At 46.9% G+C, this 10,886-nt stretch overlaps 1 protein-coding gene across 1 annotated transcript in view; it reads left to right on the top strand.

Annotated features, from left to right (window-relative positions):
• Positions 1 to 3,248: 3,248 nt before the first annotated feature.
• Positions 3,249 to 10,886, top strand: part of LOC149342485 (roundabout homolog 3-like) — a 307,670-nt gene continuing 300,032 nt past the window's right edge. The window contains exon 1 of the mRNA XM_089544885.1: positions 3,249 to 3,843. Coding sequence (XP_089401011.1) covers positions 3,744 to 3,843 — 100 coding nt within the window. The 5' untranslated portion in view covers positions 3,249 to 3,743. The remainder of the gene's footprint in view (positions 3,844 to 10,886) is intronic.

Raw genomic sequence — 10,886 nt, 5'->3', positions numbered from 1 at the left:
ATTAAACTGCAGCGCACTCTCGCGATGTGCATTGCACGTCATCGCGTCCATTAACTTCCATCTATGACGCGATCAAATCAGCTTAACCTCGACCACGGTCTAATATCGTTTCCAGGCGTGCCAACAACCGCGCAGTGAGCCAACCAAACTAAACGCATGCTCTCGCACGTCTACTCGGTTTAACTACGTTAAAGCCCTACCATTGTGTTCCTTTTTCTTCCTTCCTAATAACCTGTATTTATTCGTAACTATACAGGGCCCGCAAATGCTTCCATTGGTCAGCCAATTAGCACAAGCTGTATACGACCTGAACCACCATATCCCGTAATAATAACAGCGGTTGCTACTGCAATGGCAATAACAGCGCTTTCACCCCCCCCCCCCCCCCCCCCAAACAACCATGATTAAATTACTCTTAAATATACAGCCACAATAAATTTCATTAACGAAACTGAACTTAACGGAGCACGTCGTGCACGGCTCAAGTTCTTGAGAGGTAATTAATCTCTCTTTTTTTTTCTGACTCAAGACATGTGCTCCATATTTCTCGCCAGAAACTCGAAGAACATTTAACGAACTCAAACTAAATTCTGCAGGCTGGAGAAGCTGCGTCACCTAAGTTTAGCCGGATTATTATGCTAACCCGAAAGTAAACAAACGCGGGAAGTAGTTACCAATGGAACACGTACCTCTCACCAAGCGAATGTCTTGCGAAAAAAAAAAAAAAAGGAAGTGCCAAGCGTAAGTGTCGCGCGTGTTCATGTACATGCAGGTCTTCAGCAGCAGACTGCCGAAATTTATGCCGCCTTCGCGAGAATACAGCGCGAAATGGCTGCGTGTACGTGCACTTAACACGAACATGCAAAGCTTAAGGAAAACTGCCGAAAAAAAGCAAGCAGGGCGCGGGGTAGCTTGGGGTCGACCAAGGAACAGCTTTGTCGACAAGGCGTATATCTGTAATGGCGTAATCAACGCGAGATCTCCTGTCTCTTTCTTGCGTCTTTCCTCTTCCTAACGCTTTATTACCCGAGGCGCGCTTAGCTCGGGCGACCTGCTTATAATGTCTTTCGCATGGGGTACAGAAGAAAAATGAAAACGAGAAAGAAGTGACTCGAGAAAGTGCCACGACATCCAGGCAGCGTGGAGATAACGTTTAATTAGAACCGTCCTTTCTCCATGCAGAGTAAGATTCGATGTCGATAAAAAGCAAAAAGACAAAAAAAAAGGAAAAGCTAAAGCCACTGCTTTGAAGCGCGTGAGGAAGAAGTGCAAGTCAATAAAGCAAGGATCCAACTTAGTCCACTGGGAAGAGATAAAAGCATGAGGGCGAAAGAGGCGCAATTCCATCGCCTCATTCATACCGTAAACCCCGCAGCCCCCTCTTCCCATCTGAGCCACTTCCAGAAATGGAAAGGCGATAAAACAACGGCTTCGTGATTTCGCTAAACGCTTGCGATACCCCCCAGCCGCGTTCAAACAGTGCCTCTGAACGCATCTCCACTTCCTGGTACTGGATACTATCGTTTATGCCATTGATTGGCGTCGGCGCGTCCGCTCCGAAACAAAGCGGAACAATGCATCGGTCTATGAGATGCTATTTATGCTTCTTCCATTTAACTAGCTAGGTCGCCTTTGTTATTATGCGCATATTTCACACGCCTCGTGATCGTAGGACTAAACAAAGTATGACAACAGTTGATCTCGAAAAGCTCCAAGTGAGCAATCTTATTCGTCAGAACTAAAGAGTGAATACGACATTTCAGGCGCAGCGAAGAGAGAATAAGCAATGAATGCATGCGAATGCTTTCGCACGGAGAGTTGCAGTGAGCGGATAGGGCCACACCAGACAAAGCCGACACAGCGGACAGAAAGCTGTTATGGAGCGGTCAATCGGTGTGAGTGACCGCGGAATTACTGCTCTCCTACCGCAAGCTGTTATTTTCCCGTCCGCACACTCAACGCTTCGCATCTGCCTATAGATGAAAGACATACCTATTTTTCATCGTTATCACCATCGCTATCACGCAAAGAACGGTACGTCCACAGCCTCCTGAAATACCCCTGCGTGGCGCAGAGAATACAGAAGTACTTGGAGGAGCTATTCTCTTTTATGTTCTTATTAGAAGCCTTGAGGGCAGAAACAACAACGAAAACAAGATCTTCGTAGGCGCAGGCAAAGCACAAGGTGCACGCGCCCTCGTTTTCTGCATCGAACTTTCGATCTCCCATGTCTTGCTGGCTTTGTGTGTGTGTGTGTGTGGTGTGCGTGATAGGGCACATTCAGTTAGAGACAACCGGGTCTATCTAACGAAAAGGCCGATAACAGGAAACATAGTCCCGGTATAACAAATATTTTATGTCTATTACTAGTTTAATCCACGTTCCGCAAACTACCACTAGTAGCATCATTCTGAGCCGCTACGCCTACCGACATACGTGACCATTAAGGATGATCGTTATCTGTTTTATTGATCTGTACAGGGCGTGTGCAAGAGACGAAAACATAAGAAAAACAAGCCAAAAAAACAGTTCCCTGCCCAACATTCAGTACACGAGAAGGCTTCATACTCTATAACTTCCACTTCTTGTCACAATTAAAAAAAAAAGCTGATGATTACTCTGACTTATACGAAATCACATAATTTATTCCTTCATTTTTCCCGCCAGGCAAGTTGTCGCCGAGGCTCTAGTGCGTCAATCGTCCACACTCACCTATAATCGCCTCGAGTGGGTCTGTTTTTTGTCTACTTCTAGTGACCCTCATTTCGTCTATAGCAACGCGTTGACGACGAGCGACACACACCTTGGCGTGCCCCGGCGTCGTGAACTCAAACCGATCCGCTCCCTACCTCGGCAAGCGTACTTCGCGATAAGGGGAAAAAAATGACTAAATAAGAAAAAAAACGACAGAAAATGCAAGTGCGGAGAACGGGAAGTGAGGTAGAGAGGGAATGGAGGACAATCGAGGAGTACACGACACACCACCCGAAACCGCCACAGTGGCTTCGAGGGGGCCGGCACGGCCAGCTTGTGTACGCTGTGTACGCCACCGTGGCCCGACGGCGCCTCCCGTGAGCGCGGCTTGCGCGCGCGTTCGGTGGCGCCCTCCGGCGTCCGGAGGAGACCCTGCGAGGGTACAGAGCAAGGAGGAGGAGAGAAAAGAGTGCGCCTCGAAGGTGAGGGCGAAAGCGGTCGAAGCGCCTCGCTCGCCGGGCAGGGGCCGCGCTGCTTCCACTTGTTGACGGGTGGCCGGCGAGAGATGTGGTCCTTGCTAGACCTCGCTGCCGCTGCTGCCGCCACCGCTTCGAACTCGCCGCCGGCTTCGACGCCGCAGGCGCTCATCGGCACCGGAGCAACGCCGCAACTTCGAGCAGCAGCACTTCGCTCCTCATCGGCGCTCCAAATCGCGCGCGGCTGAAAATTTAGGAAAAACTAAAGAAAAAACATAGACAGAGACTTCAGAGAGCTCCCTTTCGTACTTCAGCAGTTCTCCACTGAATTTTTTTTTTCTTTCTCGTCTCGTGAGTGTAAAGGTGTGTGTGAGTGCCGTGTTTGCACTTTGACGGGTTTCGCTTACGGATTCTCTCGTCACTGGGGAAGTGCAACGGAGGCGTTGCTCCCCGTGCCCTGAGAAGCTTCTGCTGCTACTGCTGACCGGTGCGCGCGGGCCGCGTGCTTTCGGCATCGTACCGACGGTTCGTGTTTTACATACACCCCATGCACTGGATACGGCGCCGGCTGCCATGAGTTGTGACGCGCGGCGCCGCTGGCGGGCCTGGATTCTGGGCTGCGCTCTCTCCTGGCTCCTTCTGCGGGGACCTCGGCCCGGGATAGCCTACGAAGGTGAGCGCCACTGACGCCCCTTTCGTAACAAAGCGCTTTCGTAAGTTCTGTTTGCAGGACGGGAAAGCGAGCGATCGGTTCGCCTGACACACGTTTCGATGCATGATTGTGAGCCATGCGGAAATAAACTGACCAGGCGTTTGCGGAAGCACCAACTCGACGGCGGTCTCATAGATTGTAGCTTTGTCTACGTTACCGTGGATGCCGGATAAGTGAATCCTACGGACCTGGTTATTTCCGTGGCATTAAGCATCAACGTCAATTTAAGCAGCACTGGGCAGTGTTCAGGGATAATTCCGTTAACTACTAATTCTTCCGCCTCTTCAATAGTAGTCATAGCTGCCTTTGTTGCTGGAGCCAGCGAGTGATGTTGCTTGGAAGCTTTCTCGCCTCACGTCAGAGGCAGTCGCTACCATTGAAGAGGGAGCAGAACAATGAATTGAGAAAAATATAAACATCACAAAATGAAGCCCCTCTTATTCTTTGGAATACGATAAACCGAAAGGAAATACAGATCTTGTCTTCCACGATAAAGGAAGAAAAAAGAATAGCTTTAGCCAACGTTCTCACCTGCAAAACCTATTACGTGTAATATCTGTGGATAATAAAGCGCGGCTGTGAAAGGAACTGAAAGGGAGAATTTCATCATCAGCGTAGCTCGTATATTCGGTTCTTGGCCGGAAAAAATAGGTGGGTCATGCCAAGCATTTACAACATTCTTGCATAGACTTTGCAGATAGACTTACGGAGAGCAGCTGCGGAAGTGTTTTTACAGCATCCGTATTTTGATGCGATCATTCTGCTAGCCTTCTTTTTTTTTTTTTGCGCTTACTGTTGCATAATTGGGTACTACATTGCCAAACAGGCTACTGTCAGTCATTTCCGTAACTGTTAGACGGCGCTTCCCTCTCTTCCGGTCGTTTCCTAAAGTGCCGAAAACCAAAGCTTGTTCACTTTTGAACGCGATATCGTGCCGTTTTTGTGCCTTTAAATACGTGCTCTAGCAGCTTCCGTTTAATTGTAGAATATTCATGCTTGGGGTTTTCTTGCCTGTAAAAATTATGACAACTTATGAACACGGGAAAAGTATGTTAAAAGTTAAATATTATTACATGCGTCCGTAGTTTATTATATTAAGCGTTAGCCTGTTAATACGCTTAAAATCTGACTATTTTCAATTAAGTTGTGTGCCTTTCGCAATCGAATAACACGAAACGAAGCAGATACACCAAATTTATCATCTTACCAAAAGTTCGATTGTATTATACACTAATCTCAACTTGACAAGTACAAGCCGATATAACAATGTAGCGCAAAATAGAAAAAGAAGTATTTCTTTTTATATTATATTAAGATCGTAGAAATTGAAAATGTAGTGACTTTGGTTATGGTAGCCTCAGAGAAAAATATTACGAAACTTTCTTCACAGCCTAGTGTATACAATGTGCTGAGCCAGTACCTAGTGAGTTCGGTCCTAATTACATATTTTCTCGTCATTTTTTGTACTTTTGTCATTTTCTGAACCGATTCACTGCTTCAATTCTGCCAGTAGCGACCGCACTTCGAAACAGCCGAATTGCAAAACGCCCGTGCGCTAAGATTTTTCATGCATGCAAAGGAACCCCAGGCCAATGAAATTAATCCTGGGGACCTTCCACAACACCTTCATCCGCAGCAGACTGTGTTGCTTTGGCAGGTACAAACACAGCAACGCACACTTATTTGGGCTTTCTTCTCACTTCTATTGACCCGCCTGTTTCTGAAATTGAAAACTTTCTCCGCGTTAAGTTTAAAAACATGGTCTACGAATAGTTTTCTCATAAAATATTCCCGCTCGGATCAAGAGAATATACAAAGGGCAAATAGTAATGTAAAGAACTCAGAAGGGGCGGACAAGATTTTTATCTGTTTCAAGCATGCAGTGATAACTGCTCGCTTTCTTTTGCTGACTTAAAGAAGCAACAAAAACAGTACTTCAATCCAGAGTACTCGACCTACCTACTCATTTATTTTAAACACCTAATTGCTACTTTCCACAGCAAACACAAGACGCGTATACCTATACAGTTTGTACAGTGCGAATATGCAAATTTCTCATTTCTTTCAGGCCGACAAGACCCGCATGATCACTTGCAATTTTTCTTTTTTCATCGCGTCATAAGTCTCCCATTTTAACAGCGGATGTTCGCGCAGTTTAGTGCACACAGTTTTAGGATATATTGTTCTAGGAGTCCCGCTTTTGTGTCATTGAAATTATAAAGATCCAAAAAATACTGCAGGAAGGGCACTTTCCATGCCGGGGTTCGAACGCCAGTGCCACCGGGTGCTCAGAGGTTTCCAATCAATGCAGGCTTTTCCCGGGTGTAGTGGTCGGCTTCTGAGAGACGAAATGAGTGGAACGTAGGTCTTTCACGATGCCTTAAGTAGACCGGAATACCCTATGCCATGACGCCCTTTGGCTGAGATGCCCTAGTGCTATTAAAGTTCATCATCATCATCACTATTCAGCTAGTAAACGTCCCTAAAGCGAAGCATACGCTCGACGCCTTGTTGTTTTTCTTGTTTTACTCATTTATTTATTCAACATACGAGGCATGAAAAACGTAGTAATTAAATATAGTGTAGGAAAAAAATTACGGGGGGGGGGGGGGGGGGGAACTTAAGACTACCTACGTTACGTGAATGCGATAGCATGCAAGTTAACAGAAAGCAAGCAACTTCTGTCTGGTTCATAAAGCACAGAGGACAAAAAAAAAAATCGGAAGAAAAACGAAGAGCCCACTGACTCACCTGCATCCTCTACAACGGCAGTAGCAAACCAGTGTGTACTGGTACGCAATCTAACAAAGACAACTACATACCAGACAAAGCCCAGAAGGCGTCGGCGCTAAACACCTACAGCATTGCGTGCATCTTGGCTCGTACACCCGCGCGGTGCTTATGCATCTAGAAATGCCGCGCAGACAGCCACTCCACCCTCTGCGTCCCATCAAAACGTCCGCTCTCATTGCCAACGAGCACGTATGTCCCAGCGACGTTCTGAGACGCCATTCCGGCTTCACGCTATGCAGTGGGTGGCCAACCTGAACCCAGCAACAACATTGACCGATATAGCACCACGATTGCTTTCCTTCGATTGTTTTCTATTCGAATCGCCCAAAGCACCGAGTGCCATATCTCGCCGTTACCACCCGAGAAGTGTCGCGCCGTTTCACCTAGTTACGAGGGGAGAAAAGTGCAAGAATATAATAGCTTTGTTATTCGCGCTGTTGTTTTGTTCCCTTCATTAGGGTCACCTCGTTCACCGCCGCAGGTGCGAAGGCATGCAGGCGCACGCTTGTAAACAACTCCAGATTCTGATCTACGAACAAATGCACAATGTCACACGTTTGTAAACAACTGAAGATCCAGATCTATGATTCATCTGTAATAAGTATATATAGCTCAAAATCGATAGCATCCGAACCACTGCGGCAGCAACATTTATTCGCGTCTCTCTACGCAGGCGCTGGCAGTACGAAGTGGCTCATTTATATAAACAACCGCTCCGAGATGGTCGGCATCACATGTACTCGATCGCGCCGCAAGAACAGGAAATGAAGAGAACCGGATGGCGCGCTGTCAGAGAGAGCAGTCAGCGGCCGTATACCAGCTTCCCGCACGCATGCACCCTATACATATCTATCTATGCGGCCAATTGGCCAAACGATCGGCCCACAAACTGCACAGGAAACCGCCTCGGCACCCACCGTCCGTGCACTATACTCCCGGCGAGTCGATCAGGCCTCGAACAATGGCCGAGCGCGCTATTCGGGCGCCGGCACTGCTCTCCTCAGTGCCGCGACGCCGCCGCTGCCGTCACTGCCACCAGTCACGTCAGGGGCAACCCATTACAAGGCGCGGACGTGCGTGGCGCATTTTATACATGGGACGCGTTCACCGCACCACTGTGTTTCCTGCGGAGCTGCGGGCGTGTGTGTGTCCCACTCGGTTTCCGTCTTTCTTTTTTTTTTTTTGTAACTCTCGTTTGCCTCCAATTCTCTCTAGATCATGCGTTAGGATTTTTTGTTTATCTGGAACATTTTGTTTCTATAGCAGCTGTTTTTGCATGCGTCACGTGCCGCTCGGGTCGCGGCTGCTGCGGTTTACGGCAGGTCTCAACCGGTGATGCTCCTAGACGGGCGCACGAGCGGCGCGCTCAGATTGCCCGCCGCCGGGAGGCAGCCATGCATACATATAACGGGTCGTATATACAGGGCGGGCCTCGTGTGTCTGATACGGAGGACAGAGAAATAGTTTTGTTGGCACGCAATAAGTCAGATGCCGCGTGAAGGGCCATCTGTATACGACGCGCGGGAGACCCACAGGTTTTGGTTTTGCGAGCGCGGCTTTCGGGGAAAGGCTTCGCAAGAGAGCCACGTAACGCATACGGGAATGCTTAATTATTGCGTGCACGGTTACGGTAATGGACGGCGAAATCGAGTGCAGCTGGGCTAAACATAGCAGGGCAGGCAAAGTGCTCCCACTTGCATTTATTTCAGCTGCGGATTTCGCATGCCCGCATTCTGATGATAGCACTCCAGCTCGGTGAAGGGGTAAGCTAAAGTATGATAATGACGTCAGACAAGTGTGACACTGGTTTTGACGCCGTTCAACTTCGGTTTCGCGAGTTGGCGTTGATAAGTTTATATTTAGTGTGTGAAAGATATGGTTGGAATCGAGTGATTACACGCATTAAACGCCATAAGAGCGTTGGATATGCATGCGGCAAGATTTTAACTAGCAATATCATCGTTCGAAACATTTATTCTGAATAATTTGCAAGAATGAATAACTCCACAGGACCTTGAGTGACCAAGATGCTGAGCCCTCGGAAGGTTGCGTGTTTACAGGTGCGGTTGGAAACTGTCATAAGTGATACCGTGAGACTGCGCAGGTCATTTAACAATTTGACTAAGGTTGGTCAGAATATCTCATCATATCGCCACATCTTTAAATTTTTATGTTCCTTTTGAATTCATGTATTATTTCTTGGTTTCTCAAGGAGTTATAGGGTTACCCCCTAATTCGATCCCCCATGTATATCTGATGATATGCTAATAATGAATGATGACTATTTATTTTATTTATTTATTAATCACTGCCAGCCTTCGCAGGAGGCCTTAGCCAGTAGTAAGACGTACATGATCATATAGTTCTCGCATACATCGACAGAACATGTAGAGTTAACGCAAGGCTGCCTACAGTGGTCTTTCAAGGTGAAGGGAGAATGGTAGCGTTCATTCGGCTACCACTTTTGATACTGCCACCATAGATAGCGGCCGCACATTTAATGTTTAAAGAAATGCGTACCAGCTATCTCTAGAGTTAGTCTGGATGTTCTCGGTAATGGCAGCGACGGGAGGGACTGTAGCCACTGCGCCTCAGCAGCTTCATCTACTCAACATGGTTTAGTTCACGGACAAACACAGTTTTGCTACTTGTGCTGCTCATACAGAACCCCAAGAGGTAGAGATCCTAACTATAGGTCCGTGTCGCAAATCTTGAGACTTTTCTTTTCAACATAACATTTGAGCTCAGAACAATGAGGCTGAGATAGGGTATAGGCCTAAGAGATCTTTTCATTCCTCTAAGATGTAGCATGAATATTTTCCCACATGAGGTCTCGACAAACAAATGTCACAACAAGCTACGTCACCCAGTACCTCGAAACGGCTGCACTGCGGAACGCGTGGGTAGTGTGACGCACGGGAGGCTTGAATATTCAGTGGCGTCAGCCGGGACTCCTACGCGTGTATTACATTCGCTCGAATCCGATGCCTCCCTAATCTCTTCCGAGCGCACATTCGGCACCATGTATAGAAGTGCACCTTTTTGGCTGTCAACCGTGCAATACTCAGCTACTGTCGAGAGCACTCCATGGACGTGTAACCAAGGAGTAGTGCTGCGGTGACGGTTAATGAACAATTCTTCTAGTAACGCGGTGTGACCTTGTTGAGCACGCATAGAATGTGAATGGTATTTTCTAATGACTTTCTATTGACAGTTCATACAAAGTAACTTTCTACCAACTACGTATGAGCAAATGTTGATGTAATGCAAATGTTAATAGAATGTTAATCGAGTCAATAAACAGATACTTATAAAGAAAGTTGACGACCATTTTTTAAAGGTTTCATCAAGCGAACGCATTTTGCATGTAACCTTCATCATTTCTATCCCTTAAACATCAGGCACAAGTAGGTATTACTCAAGGTAAGGAACTTTAGTCAGGTGTCCACGTAATCTGACGTAACCGTCAATGATTCCTCATAATCAACGTGAAAAACAATAAACTGGAAGAGAGTTCGTTACAAAATATATTGTGGCTGGCACAAGTCGTGCTTGCTGTGTCCTTCTTGTACACCCCCCGTCAAAAGTATACGTCCCAAGTGGTTTGTTTGTGAAGCCTGCTGTATGCCTCGTTATGCATCCTCAGCGACCGTTATCCCTCGAAAAAGGAATGGCTTTGCGCCCTCAATCCGCTCAAGGATTGGACTGCTTGATATGTTAGGGAGCCACGCTAAAGAGCTTAGGAGCAAGCTCCTTGGGCTGTATAATTTTGACGGTGGCCGTACATTCTTGGTGGAAAGCTTGAGTGACATTCATATTAAATTACAGCGGCGCGTCATCTACTTGCACCTTACGGAAGGTTGAAAGAAATCTCATGTAAGGATGAAGCTAGGACTGAACTGAAAACCACCAAATGGACTGTCACATTTCTCAACTTTAGGCGCGTGAGAATGCTTAAGCGTTTGACTGCCATGCTGCTCGTGCTCCGATTTTTTATTTTTTGTTAGCAAAAACATTGCGAAGAATGTGAAAATAATCTGAGTGGCTAATTACAGAGTGTTTCATTTTGTCAGTTTCTTCTAGAAAGCACTGCACACATTCTTAAAAGCACTGCACACGAATGGCGGCAGGTATCACCGACAGCATACTTGAACGATTGGTTGTAGGCTCAAGAGAGTAATGCACTTGGCTGTTCGCTCATAGGTTTTCTT

The sequence above is a fragment of the Amblyomma mixtum genome, chromosome 5 (genome assembly GCF_055824585.1).
Source record: "Amblyomma mixtum isolate Tamu chromosome 5, ASM5582458v1, whole genome shotgun sequence".
Classification (NCBI taxonomy): Eukaryota; Metazoa; Arthropoda; class Arachnida; order Ixodida; family Ixodidae; genus Amblyomma; species Amblyomma mixtum.
This window is presented reverse-complemented; position numbering and strand designations above follow the sequence as displayed.